A 16,405-nucleotide genomic window follows, 5' to 3' on the forward strand; every position below is an offset into this window, starting at 1 on the left:
AATACTGATGACTACCAACTTTCGTCGCATCAATGTAAGTGGCTTACTGGGCCGCTTCAGAAGGTAGTCATGAGTCAAGAACAAGCCAGACTGCATTAGGACCCCAATTTTATTTCTTTATAAATGAAAATAACTAACCATTTGGGGCATTTCTGACAAGACCAGCTTTCTGTTTCTAGACAGTTTGAAGAAATTTTCTGAAAAACTGAATTCTATGCCTCAAACTCATATTTTCTTGAATCTTCAAGCCCTCTAAACTGTTACACTAGTAACATAACCACAATGTTATGCTGGCTACATTCTGTAAAATATTGGTGGCCTGTTGTACAATTGTAATTTAAAGCATCGTGAAACTACTATTGGCTTGTTCAGTATAATTGCTTGGACACCATGCTAAATATTTGTTCGTCCTTTGATTGGAATGTAAGAAATACAAAATGCATTTTCTAAAACCCACCCAATTCTGCTCTTTTCGAAATGTAGAGACCTGATATAGTATAGTTCAAAATCGCTTGATTTCTGTTTCAGTTCATTTCTTCAGAAGAATCTAGACAGAGAGTATCTCAGATTTTCACAGTTGATCCTCATTTCAGTTGAGGGTCTTATATACAATATTAAAAATAAGTCATTGCATGTATTAGATGCTGGGTGAGTCCAGGAGAGCTGTTGACAATTTTGGAACCTCTACTGGTTCCATGGCTAAGACCAATTAACCAACTTGATACGTGAGATTTGAGCTTATGTAGCCACTGAGCTACTTGGAATATTTGTGAAGGATAAACCTTTACTTTCAAAAATAAAGGGATTCCCATTTAAGACAGAGATGAGCGTAAAGTATTTCTTAAAAGGACACTAGTCTGTGGAATTCTCTTTCTCAGAACAGTGGAGGTAAGGCCATTGAGTATAGTTAAGGCTGAATTAGATCGATTCTTGACTGACACAGAAGTCAAAAGAAGATTTCAGATATTATCAAATTACAGAGTAGGCTTGAGTCAATGTGACTACAGTGTTTTTAAGGTTGTTGGTCTCCGACCGGTGCCTGCGTAGTCACCTTTGTGATCATTTGTATGTATTTTATCGATTACAAAGTAAGGTTGAACCGCCTCGTGGTTCCCCCCGGTAACGGCCTGTAAGAAGCAGCTTTAAACGGAGAGGCAATTTTAAGTTGTTTGGAGGTTGTATTAGTCCGGTTTTATCATTGGTTTTACCATCGATTTTATCTTTGGTTTTACCTTAGTTTTGACCGGTGCTATGCGCCACTGGCAATTTTATTGCTCTCACCCGTTGTTTGAGCAGTACTCGGACCAGGCCGGTGAATACGACCTCAGAAAATATATGAGATGGCTGGTGACCATTCGGTCAATAGTAGAAACCAAATTTGGCAGCGGCAATTACGGCCAATTCCAAAATTTCCGGTTGGGTGGGAGACCGGGAAAATAACCGCCCCGCACGGTTGTTATTGGCGGCACCGTGCACTAAGTGTATGAGCCAAAAACGGACTGGGCAATCCGTCTCGATACAGACGGATGAGACCTTAAGGATTACTCCGGCGAGGCTGTCCTCTGGCAGGCACGAGGAAGTCGTTAACATTGTCCAGAGTAATCAGGACATAATTTGAATAGAAAGACTAGTAGAGAAGGCCCCTCGACAGTCGGGTTCATTTAACAGCCAGACGATTTTTAATTCAAATTTTAATGGGCCTTTTGATTTGAGTCAATATAGAGAATCAGAGAGCAACGAGGAGAGGCATGAAGGTAGGATTATTCACCCGGTAATTAGGGAAACGGATAAATTAGAGATAATAATAAAATACCCGATAGAAGATTTTAAATGTAATTATTGTAATAATATTTACAACACCACAGGGATGTTTAGGAAGTATTTAAAAGTATGTAAGGGGATTAAATCAGTGAGAATTAGATGTAGTAAGTGAGAGTGGGAAGGGAATTATCATGTGGTAGCGTGCCACTATTCTAAGTGTACTAAAAATGGTAATAATAATAACAATGAAGTGGGGGGTGGTTGAAAAATCATACCAGTGCGAAATATGCCCATTAAAATTTATGACAGCCAGAGGATTGGGGCAACATGAGAGGCATGCACATCCTAATGTAAGGAATGAGAAAAGGAAAAGAGGGAAAATAGGGAGTAGGGATAAGTTGGAAAGCGGAGAAAGAAATGAGAGGGGAATATGGTCTAGTGATGAAATTGAAAAGTTGCAACAATTAGAATTAGAATTTAGTGGCTGTAAAAATATTAATAAAGTCATTGCGGAGAAAATAGGAACTAAAACAGCTAAACACATCTCTGATAAAAGGAGATTACTAAACAAAAAGAGTAAAAATCGCGATAATGACAAGGGTATAGATCAAAAAGTGGTCCTTAATATTAGTGATAATGATGAAATGGAGAATAGTGACCAGGAGATAGATATGGTAGTAAAGGAAAGAGGAACAGATGAGAAGAGTCATCAGGATAATAATAATAATACCTACAGAAAAGTTAGGTTATAATGGTAGGTCACTAATAGAATTAATTAAAATTATAGAAGATGACATGGGGAGGAATAAAGGTACTATTAAGGACCACGACAATATTTTGGGTATGATTAGATTACATTAGATTACTTACAGTGTGGAAATAGGCCCTTCGGCCCAACAAGTCCACACCGACCTGCCGAAGCGCAACCCACCCAGACCCATTCCCCTACACCTAACACTATGGGCAATTTAGCATGGCCAACTCACCTGACCTGCACATTTTTGGATTGTGGAAGGAAACCGGAGCACCCGGAGGAAACCCACGCAGAGACAGGGAGAATGTGCAAACTCCACACAGTCAGTCCCCTGAGGCGGGTATTGAATCCGAGTCTCTAGCGCAGTGAGGCAGCAGTGCTAACCACTGTGCTACCGTGCCACCCTTGTGGACAGCACCAACATTGGCGGCATAGATTAGATTAGATTAGATTACTTACAGTGTGGAAACAGGCCCTTCGGCCCAACAAGTCCACACCAACCCGCCGAAGCGCAACCCACCCAGACCCATTCTCCTACATTTACCCCTTCACCTAACACTACGGGCAATTTAGCATGACCAATTCACCTAACCTGCACATTTTTGGATTGTGGGAGGAAACCGGAGCACCCAGAGGAAACCCACGCAGACACAGGGAGAATGTGCAAACTCCCCACAGAGAGTCGCCTGAGGCGGGAATTGAACCCGGGTCTCTGGCGCTGTGAGGCAGCAGTGCTAACCACTGTGGGTTAATGATAATGGGTAAATTAGAAAAGAATAGTGAAGATGATAAGTTTAAGAAAATGAACTATGTTAAACGAGTAGGATTTAAGCAAAAAGATAGTGGACAAAGAAGAAATAGGAAGAAAAATAAAGCTAAAAGAAGACATAGTAGAAAGAAGAAAGTGAGGACTGCAGATGCTGGAGATCAGAGCTGAAAATGTGATGCTGGAAAAGCGCAGCAGGTCAGACAGCATCCAAGGAATAGGACAATCGACGTTTCAGGCATGAGCCCTTCTTCAGGAATGAAGGGCTGCCTGAAGAAGGGCTTATGCCCGAAACGTCGATTCTCCTGCTCCTTGGATGCTGCCTGACCTGCTGCGCTTTTCCAGCAACACATTTTCAGCAGAGTAGAAAGAAAGGCAAATTTAAAGAAATACAGGTTTTATACAAAACTAAGAGGCAATACCTAGCGAGAACCCTAGTGCGAATGCCCCCTTAGTAAGGAAGAGTTAGAGGATTATTACAAAGAGAGAATATCTCACCCTAATGATAAAAGTAACTTGAGAGGGTTTGCCAAATATAAAAGTCAAGGTGAGGGATCAGTAGGTGGAATTCTGACTGGTCCTGTAACGGTGGAGGACGTGAATCAAGCCGTAAAGGTGATGGACGTGAAAACCGCTGCAGGACCAGATAGGATAACGCTGAAAGAGATAATTAAGATATTCAATAAAGATAGCACATTATTTCCTAGATTATATACTATTTTGATAAAAACAGGCAAAATCCCAGATCAAATGAAGATAAGTAGAACGGTATTGATTCCTAAAGTGAGTGAGGAAGAAGGATTAAGAGACATTAATAATTGGAGGTCAATTACGATAGGCCCAATGATGCTTAGGTTATTCACAAAAATTATAGAGAATAGATTAAGTAAAGTGATAAATTTAAACAAAAGACAGAAAGGTTTTATGGCTGGTGTAGCAGGATGTGAGGAAAACATTAAAATCCTGGAAAATATTATTAATGGGGCTAAAAAGAATAAAAGAGATTTAGCGGTGGTTTTTGTGAATTTAGCAAAAGCCTTCGATACAGTAGGCCATAAACTAATTATAACTGCTCTTAAAAGACTCCAGCGCCCCTTAATATTTATTAAATTGATTACAAACTTATATGATAATAATTTTACTCAAGTAGAAGGTTTTAATTGTAAAATGGGAAAAATTAAAATTTTAAGAGGTGTCAAGCAAGGTGACGCACTGTCACCAATTCTTTTTAATATAATAATGGATCCCTTGATAAGTACCATCGAAGAGAGGAAGAAAGGAATATTTTTAGGATTAGATAGGGATAGTTATCACTGCGCAACGTTAGTGTTCGCAGATGAGATAGCTCTAATTAGTCAATCGTATGCTGGTATGGTTTATAATCTAAAACTTGTGGGAAACTTTTGTAACAATACGGGAATGGAGGTTAATATAAATAAAACGAAAGGATTCTACTTTACTTATAAGAATAAGACATTCATATATAACGATAAAGCAAATTGAAAGCTAAATGAAGGGAATATACAGTTTATAGATCCGGGAAACACGGATAAATACCTAGGAGCTAAGATAGACCCGTGGATTGGCATAAGCCAATCAGACTGAGAAAGCCAATTAGACTTATGGATAGGAAATCTAAAAAGATCACCTTTAAAACCTGTGCAAAAATTAGAACTTTTAAAAACATATTTTATTCCGAGGCTGTATTATTATCTAATTTTATCAGAAGTTTCAATTAATTATCTTAATAAACTAGACAACATAATTAAAAGCGCAGTTAAAGAGATTTTACACCTCCCGCAATCCATCACGGATGGAGTGTTATATGCCAAGCCCCGTGATGGTGGCCTTGCATTAAACAGATTGTCAACCTTCATCCCAATTTCGATTTTGAGGAAGTATGGAACGTTACGTAAATCCGAGGACAAAATTTTGCATGCCTCGTTTCGGTTCGAGGGTGAGAGTGTGGCTGTGAAAATGTATAAATTTAGTAAATTAAAAGTGCTGGAAAAGATCTGGAACCCGAATATAAATCGGCAATTGGGTGAAGATGGTATTATCGTGGAAGATAGTGAGGAGGAGATGGAAGACTTTAGCAGTACAAACTATGCAAATTGGAGATCCGTTGAATTACAGAGATGGATGGCCCTCCCTTGTCAAGGGGCCGGTGTCCATTATAAAAAAAATGATAATATATCGAACAATTGGTTGACGAAATTGCGATTTATGAAGACGTCCAAAGTTATTAATTCGATCTTGTTAAGAACAAATTTATTTTCAACATGGGCGTCATTGTCGTACGGAAGACCGTTCAATATCAAGAATTGCAAGAGGTGTAATGATACTTCGGAGACGTTTGCGCATATTTCTGGATGGTGCCTATATGTCAAAAACATGAGAATTAAAAGACATAATAAGATAGTAGAGGAATTAGTCAAGTTTGATAGGAAGAATGGGTGGATAATATATATAGCACCACGAATCAAAAATGATACCGGAAAACTTTAGATACCGGATTTAATTTTCAAGAAAGAACATCAGATTGTCGTGGTGGACGTTACTATTAGAACGGACCTACAGATTAACTCTCTTGAGTCGGCTTGGGAAGAAATGAAAAGCAAATATAAACATCTAGAAAAAGAGATAATGGACCTCACCGGAGGAGGAAATATATCTTTTTACAGTTTTGTGTTAGGAGCCAGAGGGAAGTGGTTCGAAAAGAATACTGAATTAATGAAAGACCTCGGTATCGTGAAATTTAAATCTTTCGCCCAGAATATCACAAACCTTGTTTTATCTTTGACTCTCGAGTTGCTACTGATTTTTATGGATTCTTAATATTCTCTATTGACAAAATTTAATAACTTTTTAGTGTTAAATTTTAAATATTTTAATAATGTTAATTAGTAATTTTAAATAGGTTTGATTTTAACTAGTATTTTAAATTTAACATAGTTTAATAATAAATTGTAGTATTTTAAGTCACATAGTAATGGTGATGGGTAATAGTGGTGATAAATAATTAAAGTACACGCTACACACAACAGGTAGTGAGCGGTAACATAGTCTAATGGTTGAAAAACCCAGCTCATCCTGCGCTTCGCTGAAATTCTGATTCACGTTGTTTTATACCGTCCTCTTAAGATCATCTGGCCGTGGTTTTGCTAGATAGGGGCATTCATTCGTCGACGAGCGACGTTAAAATCTTGAAAAGGACTTGATCCATCCTACCTCTGTTTCTAATTTGTACATCCGCACAAAGGAAATGGCTGAGGTGGTGTGTTTTTTTCCCCTGTCGGAACTGTCTGGCTTCTTTTTGTTCCTTTTGTCTGTGTGGGGCATGGTGCAATGGACTAACAGCTCACTGCTTTTTTCAAGCTTTCAACTTTAACTTGTGATCTCTCCAGAACTGCTTGATCGGCCGAATCCAACTCATCTACGTAACAAACTAGGCCTAAAACTGAAGATTACCAACTAGGAATTATTGAACACTTCAGACCACTCTGGGGAAACAGCATACATCTGTTAAATTGCCATATATGTATTAACGCTGATCAACACGCAGAAGTTACATTTTTGATTATATATCAGCACAGCACTCCTGAACAAATCCACAAACCCATTTAATTCAAGGTAACAAAACAAGGTTGAAGACAGGTAGGATGTGCATTCTCACACAGACAATGTTACATGATACCAATGGTTGTGTCTAAACATTCATGAAAGTTAGGGCAGTAAGTATTTAGTTTTGTTCATTTGGTACATAGAGTTGTACAGCATAGAAAGAGATGATGGGGAGGATTAAACAGAAGAGAAAACCGTTAGAGTTACACAGGAAGATACTTACCTTGTTGCTGACATTAACTTCTCCTGACTTTCCATTACAAAAGTCTACCTCTTTGGAGATCAGGAGAAGACTTCTGAAGCACTCTACATGGTGAAGTACACCAGCATTAAAACAGAGGTAAGCTCTGGAAACAAAGTGATACCGTGACTGTTCAGTCTAAATTTCTAAAATAATAAGGACACACTATAAAACTAAAACAGAAAATTGTTTGAAGAAACCACCATTGTGAAACATTTTGAAAAAAATAAGTCAAGTGCTGTAGAAGATAAACCTGCTGTGACGTTTTCCATTATGTGCTTTTCTGATTATTGAATACAGTGCATGTTGAAGGTAAGGTTCCAATTCAACACATGCTGCTGGTGATCAGAGATTACAATCACCCTGGGTGTTTCAAACTTGACTGTGTGCAATAGCTCATTCTTAGCAACAAACATTATGGATATACAAAAGCCTGTTAGCACACAGTTATTAGGGATTAAGGTGCCATGAAACTACCTTAGCCTGAAAATAGTATATACATTCACTGAGGCTGAATCAAAAGAAATTCTATAAAATCTGATTTTCATTCTGGACTGTCAAAGCCAAGGCAATCACTTGGGACAGACACATGCCAAGCTACTTATCATTGACAACATAGCTGAAAAATAATCCGGTTGATACAGATGCAACAATCAGCTACAGTGACACACTTAAACACAAGATATGAACATGCAGAGTATTGTCTCTGAAAATAAATGTCAATTATGGCAGAGAGTGGCAATAATATGGGTCAGTGAATGCATCATCAACGAAATACAGCGAATAGCATTTCAGTGAAACATTGCCCTCTGCTTTACCACACCACTGTTATTATGTTGACAAACAGTTTATTGAGAACGTGATGGAGTTTAAAAAAAAAACTGCAATGAGAGCAAATCATTTACAAAAATTGGAAACCTTGTATGAGGACAGTGTAGAATACCACATAATGCAGGATACCATTTACAACTGTAACTGCAAATAAACCTCTTAGAATTGGAGAACTTTTGAGGGTGTTCCCAAAGTAGGAAATTCCACAAGTTTCAGCAGTAATACAATATTCCCACCAAAAAAAACCTTTGAAAGGTCAGCAGTTTCAGCGAGAAATACCAGCCTCAAAGACAGTAGAATGTCCAATAAAAAATGAGCATGGGAGGCTGCCATTGGTAATTCGAGCTTCTCTATAGGAGCACCTACATGAAGCAGTTGAAAAACTTGCAAAGATTCTGCAGCGGAATTGAATGGACATCTGAAAGGACAGTCTGTAGAGATGCAAATAAGTGCAACTCTAACAACTGAAAAAAAAATCTTCAGCAGGGAAAGAACTTCAAGAGTTTACTTCAGGTCTCTGTATTTGCCCCTTAACATAACCCCTCCTCTAGTTAAGACGCCCCCTCAACATTTAATTTGTCCTACAGGGAACTATATGCTCGCCTGAATTTGATAGCCTAATTAATTGTATGTAGCGTTTAAAGCAATCATTAAAACAGAAAAAACTTGGCACACAACAAACATATCAGATGGAATAACATCGCCTTGAAATAGTGGTCTCAACAGTGGTTTTTGTTTAGGAAGAAAGTGAACAGAATACAAATGTCTGGCACCAAAAACAGACTGGTTGACAACTTTGATTAAACATATACAATTGTAAATTTCACCATTTAATCAGTACATTTCCATAAAAAAAAGTATATTTTGTTTACGATCCATTTCACATATGCACAGACCGTGGTACTTGCTGAATGGAGTGTAATAAGACATTTACTTCCATTATGTTGGGGGAGCTTGCTCCGATCTTCAGTTTTTAAGGAGTGTGTCATAGACTTGGTAGACGTAATGTGAAACCTCCGGTGCTCTGCACTTCAGAGACAGCTGGGGTGGGAAGTGGGGAAGAGGAAGGAAACAAAAATAATTCTTTAGTTTCAACAGCAATACCATACAGTGGGTACTGTTCAGACATGTCACAAAACTCCTTAGCAGGCATTGCGATACTAGAGAAATAAGAATGCAGGAAGCTGGAACCCAGAAATACATTACTAAGGAGAGTGTGAAATATTCACAGGAGGCTGGTCAGAACCTGCGAGAAAAAGATTAGTGTGATACTTTTCATTTGCAACCATTTCAGCTCATTGGAAACTGACTAGCCAAGAATGATTTTCGAGCAGATTACAACAGCAATATCCAAGTAGGCATTTTGGACTCAAACTGCTGTTTCCATCTCAACAGCCACTGCCAGAACTACTGAGATTTTAACAGTACTTTATTTTAATTCAGATTTGCAGCGGAGACAGTATTTTATTATTAATACAACAACAAATGACACCTTTAATGTAGGGAAATGTTGCAAGGTGCTTTGCAGCAGCATTGAAACCATCTGCCACAGAGTCGGTAGGGAGATGGAGGGCAGGTGACCAAAAGCTCAGACAAAGTGACGAAAGAAGCAGCGAGGTTTCAGAACTCAGGGCTGCAGCAATTGAAGCTACTTCCACCAATGGTGTATTGATAAAATCGGAGAACGCAAAAGGGATCGGGAATTGGAGAAGTGCAGTGATTGAAGACTTGTATGCTTGGAGGAGGTTACAGAGATGGGGAAGGTTGACAGAAGTTAAGAGAAATTTAAAAATTGAAGTATTGCTGAACTCAAGAGTCAATGATGGAGCCATTGGCAAACACCACGTGTTGGGAGTTCAGATAAAAACAGCAGAGTTTGTATGATCTAATGATTTTATTTGCCCAAATGACTATATAAGACATAGGAACAGAAGTAGGCCATGTGGTCCAGCAGTCCATTCAGAGATCATGGCTTATCTGATAATCTCAACTCCACTTACTTGCCTCACCTCCATAACCCTTAATTCCTTCATTGATTACAAAATCTATCTATCTCAACCTTCAAAATTCTCAAAAATCTACTCTCTGCAGCTGTTCTACAGAAATTCTACAAACTCACTACCCTCAGAGAAGAAATTCCTCCTCATCTGAGATTCCCTCTCTGGTTCTGGACTCTCCCACAGGGGAAACAACCTTTCAACATCTAATCCATCAAATCCCTTCAGAACCTTGTGTTATTCAAGAAGGTCACCTCTCATTCTTCCAAATTTCAGAAAGTAGAGGCCCAGTCGACTCAACCTCCTCGTAACAAAATCCCTTCATTCTTGGGATCCACCTATTAAGCCTTTTCTGGACTACCTCCAATGCCTCTATATTTTCCCTTAGTTACAGGGACCAAACCTGTACACAGTAATTTAGGTGTGGCCAAACTAGTGCTTCTATAGTTTGTCCTTATTTGTCTTTGAAATGAAGGCCGACATTCCAATTGTGTTCCTTACTACTTCCTGAACGTATCTGCTAACTTTTTGTGATTTATGCATGAGGTCTTCCAAATCCTTCTGTGCATGAGCTTCCTGCAGTCATTCTCAATTTAAGTAATAGTCAGCTCCTCTATTCCTCCTGCAAAAGTACACAACCTCACATTATATTCCACCTGCCAATTCCAGCCTACTCACTTAACCTATGTCTATCTCTCTATAGATTCTTTGTGTCATCTTCACCATTTGCCTTCCCAATTATTTTTGTGCTAACTGCAAACATGGCAATAGTTCCACTTCCCTCACCTAAGTCATTAATATACATCGAAAATAATTATGCCTCCTGCACTGATCCCTGAGGCACCCCAGTATTTACGGGTTGCCATCCTGAAAATACTCATATCCCAACACTCTGACTTCTGTTCATTAGCCAGTACCCAATCCACGCTAATGTACTCCATCCAGCACAATGGCTCTTATCTTAAATAGTTTTATGTAGTTTCTGATCAAAAGCCTTTTGGAACTCCAAAGGGCAAAATTACATATAAAATGTATTACATATTATGGTAGTAAATTTGTCATGATTTCCCCTTCATGACGCCACAGTCTTAACTGTGTTTTTTAAATGCTCTGTTATTACACACAATATAATAGATTCTAACTCTTTCCAAATGACAAATGTTAAGTTAACTGACCTACAAGTACTTTTTTTTGTCTCCTTTCCTTTTTGATTAAGAGTGTTACTTTGGCAGTTTTTTCAATCCGCTGGGACTTTTCCAGAATCTAAAGAGCCTTGGCAGATTACTACCAGCACATCCACTATCTCCTTTAAAATCTTAGCTTGCATTTCAACAGGTCCAGAGCACTTATTGGCCTTTTGCCTCAATAGTTTCCCTAGTACTTTTTTCTCCAGTGGTGGTTACTGGAATTTATTTCCTCTCTTCTTTTTGCCACTTGATTGGTCAGCGTTTTGGAATGCCATTAGTGTCTTCTACCTTGCAGACTGATGCAAAATATTTATTCAACTCCCCATGCTACTTCCCCAGCCTCATGCTCCAAGGGGACTTTATTTTTTAAACAAGGATGCAAACTATCAATTGGACCAGGATAATACCAGGATCTATCCTACATATTCCAAAGGCACAGATGAGGTTTTGGCAGTGGAGCAATATCTATCACAAGCAATGATAAAAATGTGAAAGCAAGTAATCCTGATGAAGGATATGATACGAACTGGAAGCTCAGTTTTGTCAAATACAGTGCTAAACATTGGCAACAACATATACTCTAGCAATTGTCATAAACTCATCAGCACTTGTGTCCAGTTCTTAAAATACAGGCTGTATAGAACGTTTCCTCTCAAACTGAAATGGGAAAGCATGAACAGGTGCCTAGCATAACAGCAAGAAAGCTGCAATTATTAATGCACCATGTAAAATGCAGCTATAGACTTTCAAAACGCTGAACCTTATCCATAAGTCATTTTCTTTATTCCCATCCCCTGAAGAATCTCTCTCATTCCTGAGATCTTGTTCAGCAGATGCAAGAAATCTTCCAGTTCAGAAGCTCCAGCTCTCTTTAAACATGCTCTGGCTCTGCAGCTTCTGAGGTGCCCCTGGTTAAATCATCTCTTCAGGTGGTTCTCAGACTCTGCAAGTCGTAATACCAAAAGCTCAGGATGTTCCTTGCTGCCAACAGAGAGCCTTCAGGTCAATGCAGCAGGAAGGGATTTTGATGAGCACAGAGAATTGCTGAGCTTTTGCAGGATGAGGCTCCTCACATCAGGTAGATTCCTTTAGCTCTGTAATTACTTCCAGCAACACACAAGCTTGTAAATTTTAGCATGTGACTGTAAGATGACTGCCCATTTACTGTAAGTGAAATGTGTCAGTGCAATTTCAAAGCTTGCTACATTCTTAAATAGCTCTGAACTTTTCGAATACAAAACATCTAATATATAGCAGATTCAACTCACTTTATATCTGAGCAATTATATCCATCCATCTTACACTCAACCTATAGAAGGGAAATTGCGAACAATGGAGTACAACATAATAGTTAACGAGTGGAATGGAGCAAACTGTATTTGATTTGAAATTGCTCTTTTTAAATTTCATGGAAATTAACCATTGCCCTCCAAATAGGTTCAGTTTTTTGAGGGGTTTGATGGGCAACCAGAACTCAGATATTAGAATTTATACAAAAATCCAGGATTGGGTAAAATGCTACATGGAATGTACACAAAGGATGCTACAGTCCCCTCAACCTGGTTCAAGGGAATTGGGTTCATCTCTCATCTCGGTGGATGCAGTGCCACACTTTTCTTTTTGTTGATCGGGTGACTGACAGCCTTAGAAAGAACTAAGCATACTCAGCAGTCCCCAAACTGAGGAATTCACAGGAAGACTATGTTTGTTTCATAGAGTTCTTAAAAAATCTAACTTGCCCAGCTACAACTAAAATCACAATACTGTGAATGCTGGACATTTGAGATAAAACCAGAAAATATTGGAAACACAGGCAGCATCTGTGCAAGGAGGTTTAGCTAATGCTTCAGATTGATGGAGGTGGAAGATGTATCAAGTGTCATGAGATCATGGAGGTAGGGAAAGATAGAGACTGCACAGTGTTTTTTGACAGAGAGCTTCCTGTTGCTTAGCTGTCAGGGCCTTCGATAGCGTTTGATGCAAAAGTGGAGATGTTGCTTCTGTACCACGACATACAGAACACTTATCAGTTAATAACTCTTGGATGATGAAACCTTGACTCTGCATTCTATAGCCTAATTTGAAAAATTAATCCATTGATCATATATTACTTCAGAGTACCCAGAGAATGATAGAAAGCTAAATTACTGCAAGTGTTTAGGAAGGTTAGTTATAATCTTAGCAATGACATATTAAGGTTTACACTACTTTCTTTTTCTGCTGTTGTCAGTGTGAACCACTCCTGATAAAAAGATATTGTGTAGTTAGATACAAACCATAACACCTTATGTACAGTCTCTGCAGGTGCGATATTTCTTCATTTCGCAGTGACATCCATGTGGTGTCAGAATGAAAATGCAATTTTATTTTCTGCAACGTGTCTAGTTTATTTCACATTTGCATATGCCATCGTAAATTCTATCCTAAATCAAACCAGGCCCAATCACTGATTGTGTGGTGATGAAACACAATCTATTGAGACTTTACTACATCAAGACTACATACTGAATTTTTAACACCATAAGTGGAGTGCAGCATGACAATCTCTTTTTATACACACCACTCATAACTGCTTCATGTTCAATGCGCTTATTTATGTCTCTGGTTCTGGTATTTTACACTATGTGCTGTATTTGTATACTAAACAACTTTCATGATTAGCCCTTCTTGTAAACCAGAAAGGTGTACTTTGATGGTGAAAGGGCTTGTTCTTTCTATAAGCAATTCTCATCCTTCTGTGCTTCAGTTTTCAATCATTATACATCAAATCCAACATACATTGATGTGAACTGACAAGATAGAGAAAGATCTTTCAGTTCACCATTTTGTGCAAGCTCTTGGACACAGGAAATTCAAAATCACCACTGTTTTAAGCTCTTATGCACAAATATTCATCCCATCTTCACACAAAATAGAATGGCCTACCTCAATCACTCCCTGTGACAAAGCAGTCCTTGTTCTAGTAACCATCTGTGCTAATTCCAAAACAAAATTCCCTTCTCATTAAATACTAAATAACAGAAGTAGTCATTCCTTAGCTTCCAAAATTCCTTATAATTTACCAAATTCTCCTCTTAGTTTTTACTGGTTGAACCAATTCCAGTACTTCATGTTTTTCCTTAAAATTATATTTTCTCTTCATGGCATCAGCATCTTGAAATTTTATTGTAAGCCACCGAGGACTTTAATGTCTTTTCCAAAAATGAATATATAATATTACACAATATTCTGTGAGACAGCAGTTGATTGCACAACTTGTACTCTGTGACCACTTATAAACCTTAACCTTCTACCAAACATATTGCTCAGTGGTTTGATGCACTGGTGTTTGCGTTTTCAGGGATTTATGGAATAGTAAATAATCTCCAAGCTAAAATAACTTAATCCCAACAAAACTCTCTGATGATACGTTGGCTAGGTTGCAAAGAGTGACTAGAGAAAAAAAAAGACAGACATTGGTTTCCATCAGGACAGGATTATCGAGTGCAGCTGAGGTTCTACAGAACTCTAAGTACAAGGTATTTAAACAGTGCAACTTGCTTACTCAGGCAACTACAGGCTCACCAGCCAAACATAATGTAAAATAATGAAACCTATTCCAAAAGTATAGGCACATTCTGCCTCCCTGACGAAGGTCCTTGATGAGACTGAGGACAATTAGTAAACTAAGAATTGGAACTTTCAAAATTTAAAAAATCTTTTGGCAACGTTCTACAACACAGTCTCTTGACACAACATAATTCAAAATGACCATAGCACCATGGTACAGAGAGGCATTCAAGAGGGGGGAGAAAAGAGAAACGTCATTCTAATCGGGGATAGTACAGTCAGGGGAATAGATACTGTTCTCGGGCCAGGATCAAGAGTCCCGATGGTTGTGTTGCCTTCCTAGTGCCCCGGTTCAGGATATTTCACCTGGGCTTCAGAGGAACTTGGTTTGGGAGGGCAAAGTCCAGTCATTGTAGTCCACATAGGTACCAACGATATCAGTAGGAGGAGGAAAGAGGTGCTACTGAGGGAAGATGAGTAGCCAGGGGCTTAATTAAAGCAAAACCAAAAATGGTAATATTCTCCAGATGACTACCTGAGTCACAGGGTAAATGCGTGGCTCAAAGAACGGTGTGGGACATATAGGTTTGAATTCATGCAACATTAGTGCCAGTACTAGGGAAGGAGGGAGCTGTTCCAATGAGAAAGACTCCACCTGAATCATGCTGGGACCAGAGACCTGGCAAATCACATAACTAGGACTGTGGATAGGGGTGTGGTGCGTGCATGCGTGTGTTACCATGATATCAAAGGGATGGAACAGCATATGTGAATGCCATATTGACTAAAGAACATAAAAATATAGGGCAATTTGATAATAGAACAAACGTAAAGGCTTCATATCTTAATGCAAGAAGAGTTCAGAATAAGGTAGATGAACCAGTGGCACAAATTTAGGTTAATGGATATGGCCTTGTAGCCATTACGGAACCATTCAAAACAGGGAACTTAACATTCAGGAACGTGCGATCATTTGGAAAGACATGAGGGATGGAAAGGCAGTGGGGTAGCATTGTTAATAAGAGATGAAATGAAAATAGTTGTCAGAGATGATCTAGGCTTAGATGATGTGGAGTCCATTTGGTAAAAAAAAACAAGGGAAAGACGACATTGGTAAGAATAGTATACACACCTCCAAACAGTGGATACTCTGTAGGAAAGGTCACAAATCAACAAATAGTAGGAGCATATAAAAAGAATTATGGGTGACTATAAATTTTCATGTTGATTAGGTTAATTACATTGGAAAGGGTAGCTATGACAACGAATTCACAACGAGTATATTAGAAATAGTTTCCTCGAGCAATATGTTACAGAACCAACCAGGGAGCAGGCTCCATTGGATCTGGTAATGGGTAATGAGGCAAGTTTAATAAATTACTTCAGAACAAAATATTCAGTTTGAGAGCAAGAAACCTGGGTTGAAAACAAATGTGTAAATAAAGGGGAAGTACAATGAATGAGGATAGTTAGCTAAAGTAAACTGGGTGGTTAGATTAGCAGGAATGACAATGAGCAACAGTGGGAGACATTTAAGGAGGAAATTCTTGACTCTCAGCAAAATATATTCCAGAAAGAAGAAAGATTCTGAGAGAGGGATGAACCAACAATAGCTAACCAAGGAAGTTAAGGAGGATATTAAATTGAAAGAAAAAAGGAGGACTATGAGGGCAAACTAGCAAGGAATAAAAAAAA

At 38.6% G+C, this 16,405-nt stretch overlaps 1 protein-coding gene across 3 annotated transcripts in view; it reads right to left on the reverse strand.

The window, feature by feature from the left end:
- Window positions 1–3,905: 3,905 nt before the first annotated feature.
- The window catches only part of LOC122564151 (AP-2 complex subunit beta), a 310,855-nt gene continuing 298,355 nt past the window's right edge, over window positions 3,906–16,405 (reverse strand). For all 3 annotated transcript variants that reach the window (XM_043718785.1, XM_043718786.1, XM_043718784.1), the window contains one exon: window positions 3,906–9,018. In XM_043718785.1, coding sequence (XP_043574720.1) covers window positions 8,944–9,018 — 75 coding nt within the window. In that variant the 3' untranslated portion in view covers window positions 3,906–8,943. The remainder of the gene's footprint in view (window positions 9,019–16,405) is intronic.

The sequence above is a fragment of the Chiloscyllium plagiosum genome, chromosome 28, assembly GCF_004010195.1.
Source record: "Chiloscyllium plagiosum isolate BGI_BamShark_2017 chromosome 28, ASM401019v2, whole genome shotgun sequence".
Lineage (NCBI taxonomy): Eukaryota > Metazoa > Chordata > Chondrichthyes > Orectolobiformes > Hemiscylliidae > Chiloscyllium > Chiloscyllium plagiosum.